Source organism: Mytilus trossulus, chromosome 7 (genome assembly GCF_036588685.1).
Source record: "Mytilus trossulus isolate FHL-02 chromosome 7, PNRI_Mtr1.1.1.hap1, whole genome shotgun sequence".
Classification (NCBI taxonomy): Eukaryota; Metazoa; Mollusca; class Bivalvia; order Mytilida; family Mytilidae; genus Mytilus; species Mytilus trossulus.
In genome coordinates, this window is record NC_086379.1 from 34,668,465 (window position 1) to 34,691,358 (window position 22,894).

General features: G+C 32.0%; 1 protein-coding gene across 2 annotated transcripts; it reads right to left on the reverse strand.

Moving 5' to 3' along the window:
• Window positions 1-169: 169 nt before the first annotated feature.
• On the reverse strand, window positions 170-14,569 carry LOC134724984 (uncharacterized). 2 transcript variants are annotated; one of them, XM_063588420.1, is made up of 6 exons: window positions 14,468-14,569; window positions 12,267-12,983; window positions 10,961-11,866; window positions 8,446-8,703; window positions 7,911-8,167; window positions 4,463-6,777 (listed from the first exon to the last, which is right to left on the reverse strand). In XM_063588420.1, the coding sequence occupies exons 2-5, from the start codon at window positions 12,919-12,921 to the stop codon at window positions 7,911-7,913; spliced, it is 2,076 nt and encodes a 691-aa protein (XP_063444490.1). In that variant the 5' UTR covers window positions 12,922-12,983; window positions 14,468-14,569; the 3' UTR covers window positions 4,463-6,777. The 2 variants fall into 2 exon arrangements, with proteins under 2 accessions (XP_063444489.1, XP_063444490.1); XM_063588419.1 differs by lacking the exons at window positions 4,463-6,777; window positions 7,911-8,167; window positions 8,446-8,703 and adding an exon at window positions 170-3,300.
• Window positions 14,570-22,894: the final 8,325 nt, after the last annotated feature.

Sequence of the window (22,894 nt, forward strand, 5' to 3'; positions counted from 1 at the left end):
GAAAGATACCGAAGGGACAGTCAAACTCATAAATCTAAAACAAACTGACAAAGCCATGGCTAAAAATGAACCTTTGACAAAGAGCAAAACCCATACTGTATACAAGGGACATAACACCCTGACATGACAAAATATGAATTCAAACAAGAAAACCAGTGTCCTGATTTATTACAAAACAGACCATAAAAAACAAGTAACTGTGTTAGGGTTTAACATGGTCTTGTAAACTCTCAACCTACAAATTATACATAAGCGCTCTCAAATCTGGATCTTGTTTAGAAAATAGAGCAGTATCATGTAGACAACCTGAAGTATATACACTTTTACAGCCTGCTGATTTACAAATATCAGACATGAGTAATTTTAACACTCTTTTTGATACAGTTTTTGCATAATACCATATATTTACTTCCTGTTCTATAGCAGATGTTATAACTTCTCTGCTCAGACGATTAAACAAAAAAGTTGCATTTGGATCTGTTTTTCTAATAAGTAAACGAAGCCCTGCAATAGGACAGAAAGCCTTCAAAGGTGATGCACACATGCGTTCCTTTTTTAAATCCTGACAGCTGAAACTTTTCAGAGTCTCACGGTTAATTACAACATACTCTGTCCCATCAGCATCCGTGTTAAAGTCAAATGAATCTAATTTTAGTGGTAAAATTAATGAATGTGCAATATCCCTTTTTTCAAAACGCAGGAAATTTGTATTAACAAGATTCATTAATCATCATGGGTTAGAGGTTGTAAGATGCATAATTATAAGAAAATCAACAAAGATGTTATATTTTCATAAAAAGTGTTAAATCAAAATAATTTAATATTTTTACTGTTTCTATTATTGGTAAATTGAAATTCGAAACCATTTTAGTTCTTTTCCAATATACATTTACAATCAGGATATCTAATATTTCTATGTAACAGAATATCCTACAATCATAGTTTTAGGCCAAATTGAACATAATGTATTTATGCTCAATCAAGCAGTCTGAGCTAATAAACACAACCTGTGAACTATAACATATAGAAGTCTCAGTTAAAACATAATATCACAATATTTATCTGGAAACATGTGACCAGCAACAAACAATACCTTGTGTAACAGAAAAAAGTGTAATGAATAAATATTTTTTTCAAAAATAAATGCTTAAATGGGATTTCTTTAATGTTTAAGGTGGTACCCAACACTTTAACTAAAATTATTTTGGCTTGTTTACTTTTCTTAAAATTTTGACAAAGTATTTACTTTGACCCTTTGAAAAAAAATATAAAAAATTTCAAAAAAACTGAACCAACCTTTTTATCAGAAAAATTACACTGGTTATATAGCAGTTTGACAATCACTTATTTTGGTCATTGAGAAGCTTTATAATATTTTCTTAACAATGCAATGTAATCAAAACATAAAGCTGATTCTACAGAGTTATCTCCCTGTAGTGTTAGGTACCACCTTAATAAATATGATATACAAAGAGCATTATAGTTGTAGGAACAAAGGAAATTTAGAATACATGTATTAAGTTGTAATCTTTAACACTTCTATTTTGGCAGCAGTCCTTTTGCGCCAATTACTGTTTTTCAGGGATATCATTTGCTCCAAATTTTGTTTTCCAAATGTATCAATTGTGCCAATATTCGGAACTCATTTGCGCCAATTGTACACATATCTATCATGAATATTAATGATTACTATATATTTATTTTTATTTTTTAAATAACTTTAAAATACTTAAAAAGTATCATATGTTTGGAGATATTTCACCATGAAGATGAGCATCTGAAGAGAAATGACTTAAAATGCATTTGACTGTCATTGTACAGAGAGAGAATAACACTCATTGCTTTGCTGAATATTTTATAAAGATATGTCAATATAGAAAATAGAAGTTTTTGCTTATTATGTTAAAGCCACATATGTTGATGACACAGTGAATATGGGCTTTATTATTATTAGGAATTATTATGAACCGTTTTATGCATTTCATCCTTCAATGTTGTATGTTTTTAGACAATAAAGTGAAGTTAAAAGCTACTACATACCATAAATTGGGAAGTATTCTTGCAGAAGCAGTAAGAAAAAGATATGTTTACCAAATGGAAACAACATTTGCCATATGAACTGCCAGTTCCAAGTCCGAATAAAGGAGTAAGGAAGTCATTTTTCTGCTAATTGGCGCAATCCCATGTTTTATTTTTGGCGCAAATGATACCTTGTAATTTTAAAACATGTGGCGCAAACGTAGCATTGGAGAAATAAAGTTGTGGCGCAAAAGGACGCATTTTTGGTGCAAACCGATCTCTCCCGCTATTTTTAGAAATAACTTTAAAAAAATTATTAACAATAATAAACAGGTATTTGAGCTGACAGTGTCACTCATAAATAATGAATTGTTCTTAAAAGAGAACCTAAGTTTTACAAATTATACATAAGCGCTCTAAAATCTTGATCTTGTTTAGAAAATATAGCAGTATCATGTAGACAACCTGAAGTATATACGCTTTTACAGCCTGCTGATTTACAAATATCAGACATGAGTAGTTTTAACACTCTTTTTGATACAGTTTTTGCATAATACCATATATTTACTTCCTGTTCTATAGCAGATGTTATAACTTCTCTGCTCAGACGATTAAACAAAAAAGTAGCATTTGGGTCTGTTTTTCTAATAAGTAAACGAAGCCCTGCAATAGGACAGAAAGCCTTCAAAGGTGATGCACACATGCGCTCCTTTTCTAAATCCCGACAGTTGAAACTATTTATAGTTTCACGGTTAATGACAACATACTCTGTCCCATCAGCATCCGTGTTAAAGTCAAATGAATCTATTTTTAGTTCCTTCTGGTTCTCTTGCGTCAACGAAAGAAAGTTTATCGTAATACAGAACCATACACTTTGTCTAAGTGATAGAGCACTACAACTTGACCGATATACATATTTACACAATAATTTCATTTCCTCTTTGTCAATATTTTCCCTGTGTTTGATTCCGGTTAATAAACCCTTCTTTTCAAGAATTTTGATCTTTGCATCTAATAGAGCATTACTCTCCTTGAATGCAGAATCTCTAACAATGTCAAAGTCTCTTTTAATATTTTTAAAATGGCGATTCAATGCAGCTCGAACATTCTTCATTGTATGTTTTGTATACATGGCTGGATTAGTTTGTCTATGGCTTATATTGTCATTTGATTTTATTATTGGTTTGGTTTCGGCATAAAAATACTTCAGCTTTTCATTTAATTCCTCTACAGATACATGTTCTAAATCCGTTTCTTCTCCCGAAGTTTCTTTGCTCCATTCTGAAATGAATAAAATAATATATACTGATACATAGTTTTCATAAATAAGACTGTGCATGACGGTTAACTGTTTGTATTGCATCTTATAATTTTCGGTTTTGTTTTCTGTGTTAATAATAATTTCTTGAAATTTTAATGTTATCAAATATACTTATCATAGATATCAGGACTTTGTATTTACGCCAGACGGGCATTTCATCTAAAAAAGACACAGCAGTGAAGCTCGCATCCAATAAAGTTTTAAAAAAAGACAAATAGAGTACGAAGTTGAAGAGCATTGAGGACAAAAATTTCTATAAGTTTGCCAAATACAGCTAAGGTAATCTATTCCTGAGGTAGAACGCCCAAAATTACTGAACCAATGCATCCATATATATACTAGACAAAATCTTGCATGCACATTTTTTATATAATTCACATCTTTGACTTATTATCGATAAATACTTTTTCATTCAGTGATTGCTGATGGCAAGCTAATTAAGTTTCAAGTTTGTTCCTGAGGTTTACCAGATCCTGACATTGATGAATAATAAAACAGAGCACATGGAAAGTATGACAGTCAAATGCATTGAAAAAGTCATGCCAATTTCTAAATATATATTACATTGCAAATCTTCTTTTTTTGAACAACTCTCCACAAGAGACCAAATGACAGAAATTAACAACTATAGGTCACTGTGAGAACTTCAACAATGAGCAAAGTCAATACCACATAGTCAGCTATAAAAGGCCCAAAAATGACAATGTAAAACAATTCAAACGAGAAAGTGGTGTAACAGTACAATACAAAAAAGAACTATAAAAATCAGTTGAAAAAGGCTCAGCTCATCATAAGTATAGGTCAATGTAGCAAGAAAAGTAAATCCTACTTATATATGTATATTACCAATAGATTGACTCAAATGTTAAATAGGCCAAAGTCAGTGCCCCAATGATATCTAGATCACAGTGACCTCATGATCACTAGATTGTAAAATATTCCTCAAAATGTATATTTAAGCAGTTTAGATAAATTAATTACTAATGAAGAAATTTAAATTATGTTACATAGTTTTAAACTCAAACTAAAAGACTCTAACAAAGTAAACTAGACATTATTGAGATGAGAGCCATCTTTGGGCCATGCTGTAAATAAATTGTGGTAAAAAAAATTGTATGGAAAAGCTGATATGAAGTACTTTTTTAAGTTCTTACATAGTGCATGGTATTGACACAATCTGTTAGAGACAAAAAGACAAACATACAGATGGACAGACCTTTGACCTAGGTAGTTATACATACATTATAAAACACTGTCTGGTATATGTTAATATAAAAGTTGAGTTTAAACTTTGAAATCCTTATCATTATCAAGATAATTAGCATGATTAGAGCGGACACAATCTTTACTATAGGACATTTGGGGTTGTCAACTGACACTAAAGTTTTTGACCTTGACCTAGGAAGTTAAACATACATTATGATACACCCTATGGTGTTGTTAAATATACATGTCAAGTATAAACTTTGAAATTATAACAGTTCAATCTCAAGATATTAAGCAAATACAGTTTGTTACAGACGGACAGACTGATCACTATAGGGGGACCCGCCACCAGATTGGGCCATGATAAGCATGAAATGTAGGTCACAATGGATGTTGATTGCTGTTACTCAATTTTTGACATTTTTACCTACTAGTATATACTATCTGTTAGTTTTACTCACACTGTTATCAGTATAATAGAATAATATGTGACTGACATACAAGTGAGAGGTTAAGCTAGATATAAAACCAGAATTAATCCACCATATTTTATATACATGATATAAGGGAATGTCTGCATCAGGTCAGGAATATGACAGTTGTTTTCCATTAGTTTAAGCTTTTGATTTGCCATTCATACTTGATCATTCATAAGGTTATCAAGACTTTCTGTTATAAATTTTCCTTATTTTTTATAATTATAATTCTTTCTGTATGCCAGCTTCCCCTAAAATGCATTTTTACACAAGTTACAAATAATTCCATTACTTATATTTAGCAGACAAGGTAGATAACTCATAAAATTTTAGATTTTTTTCAAATTTCTATAACTTTTATTTAATAACAATTAAAAAAAAAATAACATTATACACATAGTCACATAGTTGATAAAATTTAAGGTATGTCTGTTTAGCATTACCAATGATCATCTAATTTATCTTAATATCTTTGTCCATCATGTCCTTGTATCAGACATACATGTAGTTTGTATTATATTAGATACACAATTGGAGATTTATAGTTAAACACATAATTGACAAAAGGTTTATTAGTCATAAAACCTTTTAAAAGATGATTAATTGATTGGTTGATTGTTGATTGCTTAACGTCCAGTGGTCCTTCAGATGGAATAGCATTTTAAGTGGTCAGAAGACAACCCAAGTTAAATGCTGGCATGGAAAGAATGTCTGATATGCTGAGTTGCTGACAGTATGTCCTTCTTCATTAAAATCGTTCTAGGGGAACATTTCAGTCACTGTGGTCTATATTTCATGCCTTAGTTGTAATATGGGTCACTGTTGATGAAACTAGTTCTTGTTGCTTAACAGTACAGTAGCAATTGTAACTTCATGCTTTATGTCCTCTCATGAACATTTTGTGTTTAAGTTCATAATCTACATCATTCATTGCTCGTATAGCAGTTGATCGCAAACTTTGAGTTGTATATAGTATATGCAGTGAGTGTACCGTACATTAACAGATTCCAAATCTAAATTCACAATTACAGTGTTCTGAACACAACGGTTGAAGAGTGACGTAGCTTCTGTGGCTGTTTTCTTAATAAAATATTGTATAACATGTATAACTTTAAGTGGGCATGATTTATGTCCATGTATCATGTGTATTGCATACATACGTTCATCTACTGGCCCCTTTTCACTTGTTTCCCCACCATGTACATTATTTTGCTGTGTTTTGTCATTAATTACAACATATTCATTATTCTTCTCCATTCATATCTTTGCAGAAATCAAAAGAATTTGTTCAAAGTTGTTGATGAAATTTAGACCCTCTTAAAAGAAATGAATTGCCAAGAAATACCAAACTTGGAGTCGCAAGAAGACTGGCATACAACACTTCTGATATATATAATCACTTATTTTCTTGAGGTCCTCCAATTCAAATGTCATTGTGCTGTGTAGGACCTGAATGTCAAGTTATGTTCATCATTTCAGGTGTAGAGTCCAGCAAATTGAGACTGTCTCTAAATTCCTTATCCAGAACAATATTAATGTTTCTCTGTAAGTCCTTTAAATAACGTTTAAAGCTGTGCGCAAAAGTTTGTGTGCATTTTTATGGTACACAGATGCATATTTTTCTGGCATACGTGAAGCCCTTTTTTCTTGATGTTTAGGTTTGATTTCAAAATAGAAATGCTTAAGATTGTTGTTGAGATCTTCTTTAGATATGGATTCAAAATCAACCTCTTATCTTGTTGTTTCCACTCCATTCTGAAAAGACAAAATAAAAATACACATTTTAAAAGTTGAACATTACAAAAAAAATAAATTGTTATGTTAATTCAGAAATCATTTCAAAGTTTTATTATTGCCAAAAATGTGACAGGGTTACATATAATTGCAATAATTCAAACTCAAATTTTGAAATTTTTTATTATGAACTGAACAGGATTTTCTCAATATCATATTTTAGTCTAAAATGACAAAATACTAATAATAAATGCATGTAATAATTTCTGAATTTACAGTATTATATGTCAGTTTCTAAAACAAAAGCAATCACATGTTGATTGTGTAATTAATAACAATGTAGGAAGATAACTTGTTCTCTTATTAATAAATTCTGATTTCTTTTCAATTGATTCTGATTACTATTGAACTATTCCTTTTTGTTTGTAAACCAATCTACTACCTAGTTAGCAGGAAGTAAAAAACAACAAAAACAGCTTACAAGGTCAATATGCTATAACATTACTATTGTTTCATCATATTTGGTATTATTTCACCTAGAATTTGACTTTCATTATTGTTTACCGTAAAAATTGAGTAAGTGGCAAATATATATCATTTTACACCACTAAAACAAAAATTTATGTAACAACAAAATATCTTTTTTTAAGAAATTTTAGAAAAATAGATATTTTGTTGCAACATAAGAAAAATCTAAACAAGATATAAGCCAAAAACTGCATCTGATCACTATGTTCTATTTTTAGCCATGTCGGCCATGTTGGTTGGCAGACAGGGACATGGGACACAACTTTTAAATTACATACCCTAATGACAATTGTGACCAAGTTTGGTTTAATTTGTCTCAGTTGTTTCAGAGAAAAATATTTTTGTAAGATTAGAAAAATTTATGAAAATTTGTTAAAAATTAACTATAAAGTACAATAACCCCCTAAAGATGAAAGAACACTTTCCTTACTGAATTGGTTTTTTTTGCGATTTTGTGTTGCCTGGCCTGAACTAATTTGACATGTGAATGAAGAAAGGGTGGCATTTTAGAAAAAAAACGTTTGTTTCTTTGTTGTTTTTCATCATATTAGTTTCAAACTCAATATTGTTACAAATATGAAATATGAAATAATAGTTGCAATATAAATTAATTTACATGACAATACCTATTTTTTGTAATCTTTGACTGAGTGGAACACTGTAAAGCAATGTGGTAGGCAAAGATGTTTGCTACATTCAGCACAACCATATTTTGTCTGACGTCTTTTATCCTGTGTCCCTTTAGATACCCTGGCCGAGCATAGGTGACACCATGTTTTGTTTCCCAAGTCTGCTGGCATATGCCTATGTGTTAGTCGGTCTTCCAAATGTTCTACTGGTAGGCTTGATGGACTACTCCTACTTTTGCCCCTTGTTGTACACCCTGCAATGAGTTGAGTTGCAACAGATTTAAAAAAAAAAAAAGAAAAAAGGTCATTGATGTAGTTTGCTGGTGATTTGGTGAAATTTGTAAGAGCTGAGTTGCAACAGATTTAGAAAAATCCAAAAAGGTCATTGATATGTAGTTTGTTGGTGATTTGGTGAAATTTGAAAAAGTTTGTTTCTCCTCTTGTTCCTCATCAAATTAGTTTCTAACTCAATATTGTTACATTAAAGTATGAAATGATCATTGCAATTATAAATTAATTAACATGACAATACCTTTTTTTTTGTAATCTTTGACTGAGTGGAACACTGTAAAGCAATGTGGCAGGCAAAGGTGTTTGCTACATTCAGCACATCCATATTTTGTCTGATGCCTTTTTTCCTGTGTCCCATTAGCTACCCTAGCCCAGCATATGTGACACCATGTTTTGTTTCCCAAGTCCGCTGGGAAATGCCTATGTTTCAGTCGGACTTCTTCACGTTCTACCGGTGGGTTTGATGGACTCCTCCTATTGTTTCTCCTTGTAGTACACCCTGCAATGAGTTGAGTTGCAACAGATTTAGAAAAATCCAAAAAGGTCATTGATGTAGTTTGCGGGTGATTTGGTAAAATTTGTAAAAGATGTAAGCTTTAAACTGGATGTACTGGTCAGCAGAGGTCAACATCACACACTTGGGTGGTGTAATCCACAACCATCTTTGGGCATAGGAGTTACTGCCTTTGGAGTTCTCACTTCCCTCAATGGTAGAGATCAGAAAACAATTTCTTGTCTTTCGATACAGAAACTGCAATTGCCTCCTTTTGCCTAAACTGATTATCTCCTCTCTGTCATGTCTGTGTTACATTAACAGGTTTCTCTGTAATCAAATCACATGTGTTGCACAAAATGAGGACAGTTTATTTTGTTTGTTGATGCTACCGATCTTTCATTGTATGTATTGAAGTAAATATTAATACCTTAGGTATCAATTTCAGTCAGAAAAGGTATTCTTTAATTGTGATATGCAAGCTTCCTAAAACCCCATCTATTTATTGGCTTTAACATAGACAAAATTATTTTTATCAAGTGATTGATGATGCCTAAAGGCATCGTTTGGCCTGGTTACGACAATTCCTCAAGGCATAGTCCTGTGTGTGGTTGGTGAAGCTGCTTGCCTCAATTGGGTTATTTTGGTCACTTTACTTATTTTTAGATGTTACTTTGCTGAACATTTTTGCTGTTTACAGTTCATCTCTATCTATAATAATATTCAAGATAATAACCAATAAACAGCTGCGCCATGAGCGCATGATATACCTGTTGTTTTAAATATTATGCAATAATCATAAACAGTTTCTGACATACAGTGCAACATGTGAAAACCCCCCTTTTTTATAAACTCAATAACTCTAAAATAAAATTTTGAATCATCACTTAAAATTATTCAGACCTTAAGATTAATATAACTAAGAAGTGTAAAGAGTTTTAAGCAAAACCATAAATTGTTTTTGAAATATGATTTGGCATATGAACAACACCCCCCCTTTTTTTACAAACAACTCAATATCTCATGTATCCCTAAAACGAAATTTGGTATCAAAACCAAAGAAGTATACAGATCTTAAGATTAATATTACTAAGAAGTATGTAAAGTTTTAAGCAATAATCATGAATCCATTATAAGATAGGGCGCAACATGTGAAAAACCCCTCCCCCTTTTTTACAAAATACTCACAAGAGCAGACTAACTGGGCGCCCCTTAATGAATATGTCTGGATCCACCACTAATAATAACTTAAGTTTATGATTACTTCAGTTCAGCCACTTATAGAAGGTAATCTTCAATGACTTCTGATGGTTAGAACAAATTGTCTAAAGGATATTGTTTAAAAGGTTTTTTTTAAACTACATAATCATCTGGTCCTAATTAAATGAATTATACAATTCTATTATCTTAGAATATTCCATATTACATGTACGAAATGTATAAAATATAATACAAAATTATCAAATTAAATTGAAGTGCACAATTTTAGCATTTCCAAAAGTTATTGATATATGTACATACATTTTTTACATCATGTACATGACATACAATGTACATATATATACAACTAAAATCCATCTTTTTTTTCAATTATTTCATTTTCTTTATCTGATTAGCTATAGGTTGTAAAATATCATATGAATAAAAGATTATGTGGGACATATGTGTCCCCAGTACACGGATGTCCCATCCACACTATTATTTTCTATGTACATTGGACTGTGAAAATGGGGGGAAATCTCTTATTTGGCATAAAAATAAGCAAGATCATATCATAGGGAACATGTGTACTAAGTTTCATGTTAATTGGATTTCACTTTCATCAAAATCTACCTCAACCAAAAAATTTAACCTGAAGCCGGACAGACGAACAGACAGACAAATGACATGAATGAACGGACGGACGCACAGACCAGAAAACATTATGTCCATAAATAAGGCATAAAAAACAACATAAAACATGTACATGATCAATGTTTTTATCATGTTTATGGTCATATGACCAGATCATATTAAATATCTATGTAATATAATTGTCTAATCACAGTACTAGTTAGCTCTAAAGAGTAAAGATTGAATTTATTATGTTATGTTTTGAAGTTCAACATTCATGACAATGCTGTGTAAATATCAATTTGCATTTATAAGCCATGTTAGGAATGGAAGGCACATTGTCTAATTTTAATATTTCCTTTACCATAAAAATCTTACTTGGGATAATATTCAGCATTAAAAAAAAAGTAAAAAGCTTTTTTAAGATTACCTTGAAACATTTTTACACCCCATTTAGTATTGGATTGCGTAGATTTGGATTCGAAATTTGCTTCTTGTAACTCCTCCATGTCTTCATCAGTCATTCTTAGGAATCGTCCACGTTTTTTTTTGGGTGGTTGGTCATCTTCATTATTCTTTTCTATCTCTGAAAGTAGCTCCTCCATAGAAGGTGGTTGTACAAGCTCAGGTGACTTACACGGTTGTGGACTCAATGCTTCTAACTTAATCAGTTGCTGGTCACATTGTTTTAATTCATTATCTATCTGTAAAGCAGCAGTATTTTGAATGTTTCCTTGCGCATTAACCAGAGTTAAATTTGAATGATTTGATTGATCAATTGTCTGTAGTGCCATTTGTAGTTGAGTTACCGGTAGTTGATTACAAGTAGCCAAACAGGTAGGTGCATTTTTTGAACCTGGCATAACTGGTACTATAGGAAAACGTCTGATTATTGTTGAATTCTTATCCATTGGCAGGAATCTAATAAGATATGGCTGTGTTCCTGCCATGGGTGACTTAGCTGGAGCTGGGGCTCTAGGTCTGTTATTGGCAGACTGGATGGGAACAGGAAATTGCATTGTAGGCGCTGAAGACACTTTCGCAGGCATAACAAAAGGAGCTGGAATGGCAGACGTCAAAGGTCCTATAACATATGGTGTGGTACATGTAACAGGAATGGCCTGTGACTGAAGAACATTAGATAGAGGTACTGACATAATAGAAGGCAAAGGTTCCGATGTAATTGGACAATCCTCAATGGGTTCTTGTTTGACATTACAAATCAGTTCTGAATCATCTTGTTCTGTGGTATTTTGACAGTCCTCAATTGGTTCTTGTTTGACATTACATATCAGCTCTGAATTTTCTTGTGATTGAACTATAAACATTGATACATCTGAAATACAAAAGCATTATTTCTTTTAGACAAAATCAATCATATAAATTGGAATAAAAACCATGCTTCACATGCATAATGATTCTATTTACTATGCAGTATGACCTTTGTTCATTGTAGAAGTTCATTGTAGTTGTGACAGTGACCTATACATTGTAGTTGTCACATGGTTGTTTGTTTCTGTGTCACTTGGTTTCTTGTAGAGAGTTGTCTCATTGGCAATCATACCACATCTTCTTTTTTATATTAATAGAATCATTGCAATTGAAAGACCTTCAATCAAGATTTATTTTCAGATTGTCAGTTAACAAACTTTCTGACATGTTTGACATACATGTAGATACAATAAAAAATAACCCACAGAATCTTTTCACAAAAAGTATAAACTGTGAACTCTTACCTTTACTTCCCTTCTCTTTGTTCCCATCTTCTCTGTCAATTTTTTCACTTTTTGAATCTTCTGACATTTCAGTATCAACCATAACTGTTTTCTTCTGCTCATGCTCATCAAACTGTATCCCTGTTGGACCACGTGCAATATACACATCACCTAGTGATGATATATCACTAGTTAATGTTTTTAAATAAGGATTTAAGGACATATTAAGGTCCAGATCCCTCCCACCACTATCATGAAATAGATCAATATAAACTAAGCTTTCATTCATACGTAGATCGCTTTTTAATTTTTTGAGACTATTATCATAGGCACTGGTGGCACTGTTCTTCACTTCTCTCAGTGTGCTCAGGTTTGCTTTTAAAGTTACAACAGTATGATTTACTTTCCCAAGTATATTAGCAACGTATAGAATATTTTCCCTTTGTTTTTCTTCTAATGACGAAAGCTCTTGACAGAATGCCTGTTCAAGTTTATCCAAAAACATATTCAGATCCTGTCTAAAAGCCTTAATTTCAGTATAGCAATTATTTTTCTGTTCTTGCAATCTTCTGAGATTCTCCTTTCTGTTGAGATTAAATTTGTTAGTATTTGCTTCCAAAGTTAATAGCCTCCGTTCTATATTTATTAAGTCCACGGGATCAACTGCAGATGCCATTATATAAATTTATAATAGGCTTATTTTGCTTGATATGCTATCCTGTTGTACTTCTTTGTAACCTGAAAAATAAAATATAATATATTTAAAGTTCCATTAGATGTACATCTTTGTCCTACAATAATAGATCTCAGGCCGTAGTTTTTTTATTTTTAGTTGTACGAACCCTCCTACCCTAATTTTTGCCAAATAGGAAAAAAATAAAATTAAAAATGTTGATTTTTATTTTTTTTTCTCCTCCGACCCAGTGTTTTTCATGCAAAAAAAAAAATTTTAGTTCATAACTGCATGAAAGAATCTAAATTTATGCTCTTGGTGATTTAGTAAGTTGTTGCACATTGATTTTCAATTCAAACATTGTCAAGAAAAAAAATTTAGTTGTTACACTAGTAGAAAACCTCCTGGTGAAATAAAAAAAAATTATTTTTTTTGATATTGACGGTTGGTATTAAAAAAAAAAAGCAGCAGCATTTTTTTTTTTTGGTTTCTTTTTCGTCCTCCTACCCATTGGTTTTGTCAAAAAAATTCGTAAAACTAAAAATATAATAACTATGGCCTCATTGTCATTTGATGCTGTATAAAATGTATATCTAATTTTCTTTTTTTTCTTTTTTTACATAAAGGAGTACAAATGTAGGTCCGGTAAGAGCCGATTTTGGCCTCAAATTTTAGGTTCATCTAACTAAAGATTTTTGACACTTTTTAAACACTTTAGTGTCTATTTCAATTGATTCAAATAGTATATGTGAAAGATTATAGCTGATTAAGTCATTTAAAAACCCTCTGATTCAAGCAAAAATATATCAAATATGCAAATCGTCACCATTCAGATGTTTTTTGTCAAAAATAAAAGTGGCCCCCATTTGTGTTCATCCTCAACCTTTATATATACATGTATGTCATGTACTATCATTAAATACAACTTACATTTCAATATTATGAATGAACACAAACACGGCCACTTTCATTTGAGACGTCTCAAACAGTCTAAAATTACAATCCTGTGTAACGCTTAGAGTCGAATGAGGGAGGGGGAATAGGAGGGGTCCTGATCTCAAAAATCCCTTGCTTAAAAACATATGGGGTCCAAAATTTTAAAATACTTAAATCCTCACATCTTGAAATTCAAAAAAAGTTTTGCCTGATTCTAAACTGATCAATCCCAAAATCCTGAAAACAACCAATCCAGGAGTCCTGATGAAAGCCCCCCCCCCCCCCCCCCCTTTCCATATATGATGTAGTTATGATCAGCTGGTCTTCTACACAAGGAGATGAAAGCACACAGTCCTCAGAAGAAGACAAATGTAACATTGATGCCACAGGCACTTGTTTCTATTCAAAGAAAGGTCGACCATCCATATAAATAGAATAATTTATCGGTTTATATATATATTAAAATATGGATCTACAAAAATATATACTTCATATGATACTAATCATAGTCGACATTAGATAGAAGCAAGTGCTTGTGTCTGTGATTGATGCACAGTGAATCAATCTCATATTGATGTTATATTTTTTAATGTGCTTGTAGTTTTAAATTTACCTTTCATGCTGCTACTTTGTTTCGTTTTTTGCTTTTTTAACAATCTGGTATCAACAATACGGAATTATAGAAAACCCAAGAAAGTCATATCTAATACTTGGGTACCAGTCACAAAGTAATTAAACCACGGATAAAATCGGACAGCTCTGCTTATTTCCCGGAAATCAATTTTTTAAGGAATTGACAGGAAAAAGTGGTCGCATGGATTCAAAAATGTTAAACATATTCAACATACTTATTAAAAAATACTTTTAAGACTCAAACATTTCTAAATATTACATGAAAACCACGTCTTGAAACAGCACGCATAACACTCTTTCATAAAGCCATCCATGAAAAGGTTGCTATTCCAATGCCATCGCACAATTTAAAACCAAGAAGAACGTCGAGACTCCATCAGTCGAACACTAAAAGATATGTCTAAATCAGGCCAAACAAAGATATTTACAAGTACAGCTTTTTTCTCGGACCATCAGAGACTGGAATAAACTACCAGACGAGCTATTAGAGATTGAGCCGGCACTGAGGAATTCAAGACCAAACTCACCAAGCTCCTCTGTAGTGGCTATAAGTAACCAACACAAATAAAAGATAAGGCAGTGGCTATTTGACCGGCACCGGCTAAATAGCAAATTTGCTATTTGACCGGCACCGGCAAAATAGCAAATTTGCTATTTAGCCGGCACTGAATAAAGCTGTTCATTGATGTGATTAGTCATGTTAGTCAATATGTAATTAGAGAATAAATAAGCTTATATAATTATAAATGATTTATCACAATATCAAGCATTAAAAATACACTGAGTACAGTCAATTTTTTTTTATTGAAGATGTACATAAATAAATAATTTATAACTTTATAATATTGATTAAAAGCATGAAAACACATTTGTATATATACATTTTTAAATATATTTTTTTTTCTAAAATATTTATAAAAAAGTTGATGCCAAATTCTGTGTAATATCTATGGTTTAAATATCCTGCCATGCTATAAAAATAATGTTATGTGAAACTTCGTACATCTTAAAAAAGACAATATCAAAAGTTGTTGCTATGAATTTCAAAAGGACACATGTACATGATTTAACATCTGCAATTGTTACAAAACCAATTATTTGCCTTTGAAAGTTGTTTTAATCTAGCACAAGATAAATGTTGCCACTCCAAACAGGAACTACATATTACACTGGCTTCCTTTAGATCTGCATCATATGTGCATAGGGTTTCTTTTATTTCTCTTTATGAACGCTCTAAATAGCTTCCCATGCATCTTTTTGACAATACTTTTTGATTAAATAAATGTTTACAATTGAGTCCAAACAAGAGGCAGTTAAAAGTTCAGGTCTTGCTTCAACTTGTTCCTCGGTTATTAAAATGTTGTTATTAGCAGCATTTTTTCCCTTCTAAATCGCTTCCAACCGTGAAACCAGTCTAATACTAGTAAAAGAAATCCGATTCCTTTGGAACTTTTCGTATACGAAATGGTCCACAATTGCTTTTTCAGGTACTCTTTTTTGGAAGACTGATGACAGTTTGTTGTAGTTGTCCATATAATTTCTCTATCACCACTCTCTTTCTTCGCCAATTTTACTTCAGACCGTAGTGAAAACTGTTTCATGATATATGCCCAAGCATATGATGTCATCAACTCTTGATATTTATATTCAGGTGAGTCATTCGAGAATGCTGAAACAGTCCTCTTTTGAAATAAACCACTTGTTTTGAGGTCTCGTTCTGTTCGCAAAGAATTTAAGGCAATCAGAAAATGTTCAGCAAAATCTGGTAATGTGGAGTAATGATGTATCACAGATTTATAAATATTTTAGAAAAACATACATTTAGTAATGTTTATACAAATGTATTTTCATGCTTTTAATTAATATTATAAACAGCTGATTATAAAGTTATAAATTATTTATTTATGAACAACTTCAATATTTTTTTTATTGTACTCCGTGTATTTTTAATGCTTGATATTATGTGATAAAATGATTTTAAATTATCATAAAGCTTATTTATTCTTTACTTATCACATCAATAAACAGTTTTATTCAGTGCCGGCTAAATAGCAAATTTGCTATTTTGCCGGTGCCGGTCAAATAGCAAATTTGCTATTTAGCCGGTGCCGGTCAAATAGCCACTGCCAAAAGATAAATGATGTCTTTAACTAGTACCTGTACAAAAGTTATGAGCACAATCTGGAACTGTTTTTATTTAATGTTATTTACAAAGTGTTTGTCATGTTGGAAGACGTCAAAGTACAATTTTATACTAATGAGTGATGGGTCGAAGTACCCTTTTCGAGTGACGACATAGCTGCTATGTCGTAGATGTAGATGTAGGTGTGGACAAAATTAAAACAAAAAGAGGAACGAAAGATACCAGGTACCAGATACCAGAGGGACAGTCACACGCATAGATAGAAAATAAACTGACAACGACGGCATAGCCAAAAATAACTTGACAGACAAATTCAATAGTACACAAGACACAACATATTTATAAACTAAAGACTAAGCACAATTGGTTCCCATTGGAATGCCGACAGTCTGTTGAAAACACGTCCTCTGAATAAACGTATATAATATAAACCATATATAGTTCAAGCAATCTCAACCTGGGTGTACATAACCTTAAATTAACCTTGTGGTTTTTAATAATACATACGCGTATGGTCTGACCATATGAGTATAATACTCGTTTGGTTGTTAACGGGCCGGACCATATGAGTATTTGGACCATATAGGTATATTTATTTTTTCAAATTACATTATAAACGTTTCAATAATACATAAACTTTATCATACAAAAACAGTGATAGTTTAAAACATGACATTTTTTTTATTTTATAATCCAAAAAACTACGTAAAAATTTAATATTGATGCCATCCATAGTTAGTTTTAATCGCCAGTTACATTGAATTTCGTGCATGAAGGCTTGGATGACATTCACTTCCAAATATCGTAAAATGACTGCAATACACCATCTTCACAACACAACTTAAATAAACTAAAAGTATGCTACTTTCCAGTGACTTCTAATGTAACAGTTCATTAAGAAATTTTTGGAAAATATTTTTTTAGTCGACATATTGCCATTTACTCGTAATAACAAATCGGTAATGACCATCGGTATAAAATGTGTTTACTTTAAAATTGACAATTAAGTTAAATTAACTATGTGAAACTTCTTATTTTTTATTGAGCTTATCTTTTTATTATAATATAATGATGAAATTACCTATATGATAGCGTCTTTTGAATGAACGGTCATACCATATGAAGAGTTTAGAAGTATTAAAAGTAAACTGCAACAGAGTGTTAATTACCCCGACCATACGCGTATGGTCCGACCATACGCGTATGGTTGGACCATATGCGTATATTAGTGCGGTGACTGAAGGTGGATTTTTTAAAATTTAATCTCCCCACCGAACACACACCTATATAATTTATCATTGGAAAGAGGAAATCGTGTACTATAATAATATGCCTGTCGTCAAGACTTAATATGGTCACAATTTTTTTTAATTGAGGTCAAAGGACATAATATGTAAAAATCTGTAAAAATTTGGGAGGGTTTCAATTTTGTCTTTTTTTTCTATTTCTAAACTCTAATTAAACACAAATGATAATGTTTTGGCTTAATTAATGTTTGTTATTATACATAAACCTTAATTGTTAAGATTTATTTTATTAAAATAATCTTAAAACGACGTTTTATAAACAAAACTTCAAAAATTAAATTTTCGACCTATACAATTTTTAGAGCACCTTAACCTTATGAAAAATTACAATTTCAGGTATAAATCAAGTGTCATGCAAAACAATACTTTAAAATTATTTTTTAAACTATCATATTGGGTGAGGTATCAAATCAAAGCAATAGAACACTACAGTCAAATATGACCTCAAATTGAATGCGGATACGTCAGGTTTTATTTTAGACTTCTCATTGCTTTTGTTTTTTTCCACAATTATTACTGCTTCCATATAGTATTATCTGTTGTTGTGTATTTTACTCTGGTTAATATCTATTACATTATACGTTTTGTACCTATACCCCCCCCCCCCTTTTTTTTTCTTGCAACACACCACAAACTTCAAAAGTATTCCATATACAAAAGAAGATGTGATATGATTCCAAATGATACATAAATTACCAATACGTCCCGTACGGGCTTCAACAATGAGTAAAATGTATACTGCATAGTCTTCAATTCCCAAAATGAATAATGTAAAATAAACGAAAAATCTATCAACCTGATTAAGGTACAAAATAAGTAAGAAACAAACAAATATAGAATATAGCAACAAACGACAAACACTGCATTACCGTCTCGTGACTTGAAATAGACACAAACAGAATGTGGCGGGGTTTAACTTTTTTAAGGGCTCGCCAACACTCCCCTTACCCGGGGACTGGGATCGTGTGTATCAGTGCAACAAGCTTTATACCTTATCTCCATCATCTTCATTTTCATCAACCGTTACAAGACATGTTTTTATATTTCTATACATTTCACTCATGTCCACAGGTCTGCACATGACAGGTTCTGCTCAAATTAAACACGTTATTTTGAGTTTTTCTTTTCAAGTACAGACAAGGTATTTTAGGAAGTCCGAAGACATTTGTTCCTAAAAAATACCAGCTTCAAACCATCCCCCATCCCTTTCAATTCACCCAAGATTTTACATAGATCTAAAATGGGGTTAAAATGACATCCATATGCTTGTCTGCAAAGATGATGAGGAAACATTATGCATGAGACGTACACACTACCCCTTGAATTTGCTCAATTTCATGGTTGGCAACACATTAGATAGCGTCGAACTTTACTTTAAGAAGCATAAAATCCATAGGCATTCAATGTTTCAACAAGGTGTTTCGAACCAAACTCATTGTACATTTGTAAAGCTAATCCTAAATGAACAGGAGTAAAAAAAAAATGGCCACACAAACGGTTGACTCAACAATTGCTTAGCATTTACACAATTTCTCTGGTGCCATTTCCTGAGAATAGTCTTCCCAGATAGCAAACATGTGTTGGGCCCACGTTGGCATTATGTTGGCAACATTGTTGGGCCAACGTTGGAAAACTATGTTGGGCCACCGTCATTTTGCTCATCGGCCCTTCGTTGGCCCAACATGTTGGGTCTTTGTTGGGCCAACATCAGTATGCCAACAAAGTTAACTATTTGCCAACAATCTGCCAACAATGTTAACTGTTTGCCAACAGTCTACCAACGTGGTCTAGTTTTGAAATTATGTTGGGCCATTGTTGGTCGTACTACAGTTTGCCAACATCTTTAACCACATTTTATTATGCTTTCCATATTATTGATTATTAGTAATCAGTATATCATGGTCTATACTGTATTGTTTATAGTTAAAATGCAATCAACTGTCAGTTGGAGAGTGACTATTTCACTCGTGTCAATTGATCAGTTGAAATTGTTGATTGTTTTTCAAATGCAAATATATTTAAATTTTATTTATTTTTATGGGCTGGTTTTAAATATTTTTTGTTTGCGCAAAAAAATAATCAAACATTAAGATAAATACATTTAGATGACTACACAGATTTGAAAATATTAGATAAAGAAAATGAAGAGCACATCTTTTTGTTTGCACTTTGGAATAGTATTTAAAAAAAATTAAAAAAATCTGTGGTATAAAATGGGGAGATAAGTACTTAATACGTTGGCATATTGTTGGCACAATGTTGGCTTATTTTTCAATATTGTCATGAAATATATCCTAAGAATGAGCATTCAAATAAAGTTTGTTTAAAATTGGTTCAGTGGGTTCAGTCAGAAGATCTTACATTGAACCAATGGACGACATAAGTCGAATATCATTGGACCAACTACTTAAATAACAGTTGGTAAGAAAATGTTGGGCCAACATTTGGTCAACCATCCAAAAATGACAGTTGGTGCCAAGTTGTTGGGCCAACGAGGGGCCAACAGTGTCAAAATAACTGTAGGTTGAGTGTTGTTGGACCAACGTTGGTCTCTTGTTGTCCTGCCAACGCCAACTGTTTACCAACTGTGCCAACTAATCACCAATGTTGGCCCAGCAAATCATTGCTATCTGGGTTGGCTGTATGCAGTTTCATCGAGATACCATAAAATGAATTACAATAAAGACGAATGCATTGACTGGATTGGAGAAGAAAGAGACAACTCTTAGTTAGGTATACATTTTTGTACTTCTGTAGAGTTTGTAGAGAAGTCTTTTCTATTGTATACTTGCAGCGGAATGAAATATCTGTCCGTTATTTGTGTCTATTACATCTAACATTAAGATTTTGAGGCCAGTTTTCAATTGACTAGCAGCTGATATGGCATCTCAAATAGTTATTTTGCTACAAAATATTGTTATATTTGCTTTGAACTTGTTGAAGTTGTTTGACAACTTAATTTCTATAGGAATCAATGAATTTAGACTGCATTTTACAAGTAGAATATTTTAAATTAGAATCAGCTGGAAGAAAAGAGCTATATTTATCTAGTAACGGTGTCATGAGGAAAGACCATTAAATCGTTGTCAATAGCCAAAATAAAATAAGTAAAAGCAGTATCGTGATCTAAGATATCTGTTTCCACGGGTTTTTTTTTCGTTTTTGGCAAATAATTTGTATCGCAAACAAAATGACAGAGTGCTTGAAGTTTAAAAGATGGACGGGAAACTATTTCAACTTTAACTTTATCTGACACGGTTAAAACATTCTTAATACGCTCATCTGATTCAAACTTGAGTAGTTTTTTTATCTTTCTAAAATGTTTTGTTGCAACAAAATATACAAGCGCTCCAGTTGAACGACTGCATTCTAGAACGCTTCTAGAATGCAGTCGTTCAACTGGAGCGCTTGTATATTTTGTTGCAACAAAACATTTTAGAAAGATAAAAAACTACACAAGTTTGAATACCCGAAACTGAGGGACAACAGTCCGATAATTGTATGTCGTCATTTAATATCAAATTGGAAGCTCCCTCGTTCTAAAAGGGGAACAAATATGTTTACTTGTATAACTTTTGTAGCATGAACAATAATAAACAGCCTGCACGGACTTCTGCAAATTAACAGTTGTCGCATGAAACATCTTGATGTTCACCTCATCTAATCTTTTATTCAATGCAGATACAAAAATCGACTTCCCTATACTGGTGATTTGACTCAAAATTTCAGTCGATAAGTTTTCTGTTGTTGGCATATTAAGCGCTGAATAAAATTAAACAACTTTGGTCTTTTCTTTGGACTCAATGGTGCCAGTTGCAACGGACTTGACATATCACGGAATATTTACTGAAACTATCCGTCAATTATTTTGATTTTACAATAAGACTTTTCTGACAAAGTATATTTGATGTTTTATAACAAAAAACATAGAATATAAACACATACGAATAAAGTATGTATATATATCAGTGCACTTAAATTGCAAATATGTGTATATAATAGCGAAAAGGTAGTAATATCATATATCAGTTGAGAGCAAATTATTGACTAATACACAAAATGTGACGGAAGGCAATTGATTAAGTTCCGTGTTGAAATTGAAGTTTTTTATTTCATTCTTTTTCCATTGATTGCTTAAGGTTTTTTTAATATTTTGGTTCCGAAATTTTTATCACTGATTAATTTTATGAAATACTATATGCTTAAAATATTATGGGATAATTTTTATTACTACTATGAAGAAAAAACTAAAGTTTGTGTCTGAATTTGCGATTAAAATTACCTCAATTTTAAACAGTCTAAACTTCGCAAATTTTATACATTATATGAAAATGAAATACTGAATAGAATATTTTGACATATAAACATAGCTTCAGTGAAAACTATTTCAGTTAAATGTAAGCAAACATACACAATTTTTCATTTTGAAAAAGGGGGGTTTAAACTCTCCAATATACTACCAATCATTAAAACGACTTTTAAGAAAAATGTGACCGTACGAATTTCTGACGACAGGGCAAAAACTAAAGAAGACATATTTGTCTTTAAGTTAAGACCATTTTTAGCCGTGTGTTTTTTGGGGAGATTTAACTCGCGATCTAGACGACTTTTTACACTTCTGTCACCGCACTATATACCTATATATATGGTCATGACCATACGCGTATGGTCCAAATACTCATATGGTCCGGAACATATACAATAAATACACAGAAATTAAACATTGTCAATATAGGAAAGTTAAATGGCACTGAAAGTAATTATATCTCAGATCAAAATTATGCTGACTCAGAAAACAAGTTTGTTTTAGGTTTTGTTTGACATGTGGCGGATACTAAATTAATTGAAGAAAAAGCTTCTGGAAGATTAAGATGTTTTTATGTAATTTTTGAATATTTATTCTCAAACACTTTTTTCTGTTCACATCGATGAACTATCAGTTACATTTGGAATATTC

Excerpts from the sequence above, each read along its gene's own strand:
- LOC134724984 (XM_063588419.1), bottom strand. The coding sequence starts at position 12,921 with ATGGCATCTGCAGTTGATCCCGTGGACTTAATAAATATAGAACGGAGG. Across the intron at positions 11,867-12,266 it reads CAAAGAGAAGGGAAGTAAAG|ATGTATCAATGTTTATAGTT; the intron begins GTAAGAGTTCAC and ends TTTGTATTTCAG. Across the intron at positions 3,301-10,960 it reads GGGTGTAAAAATGTTTCAAG|AATGGAGCAAAGAAACTTCG; the intron begins GTAATCTTAAAA and ends TATTCATTTCAG.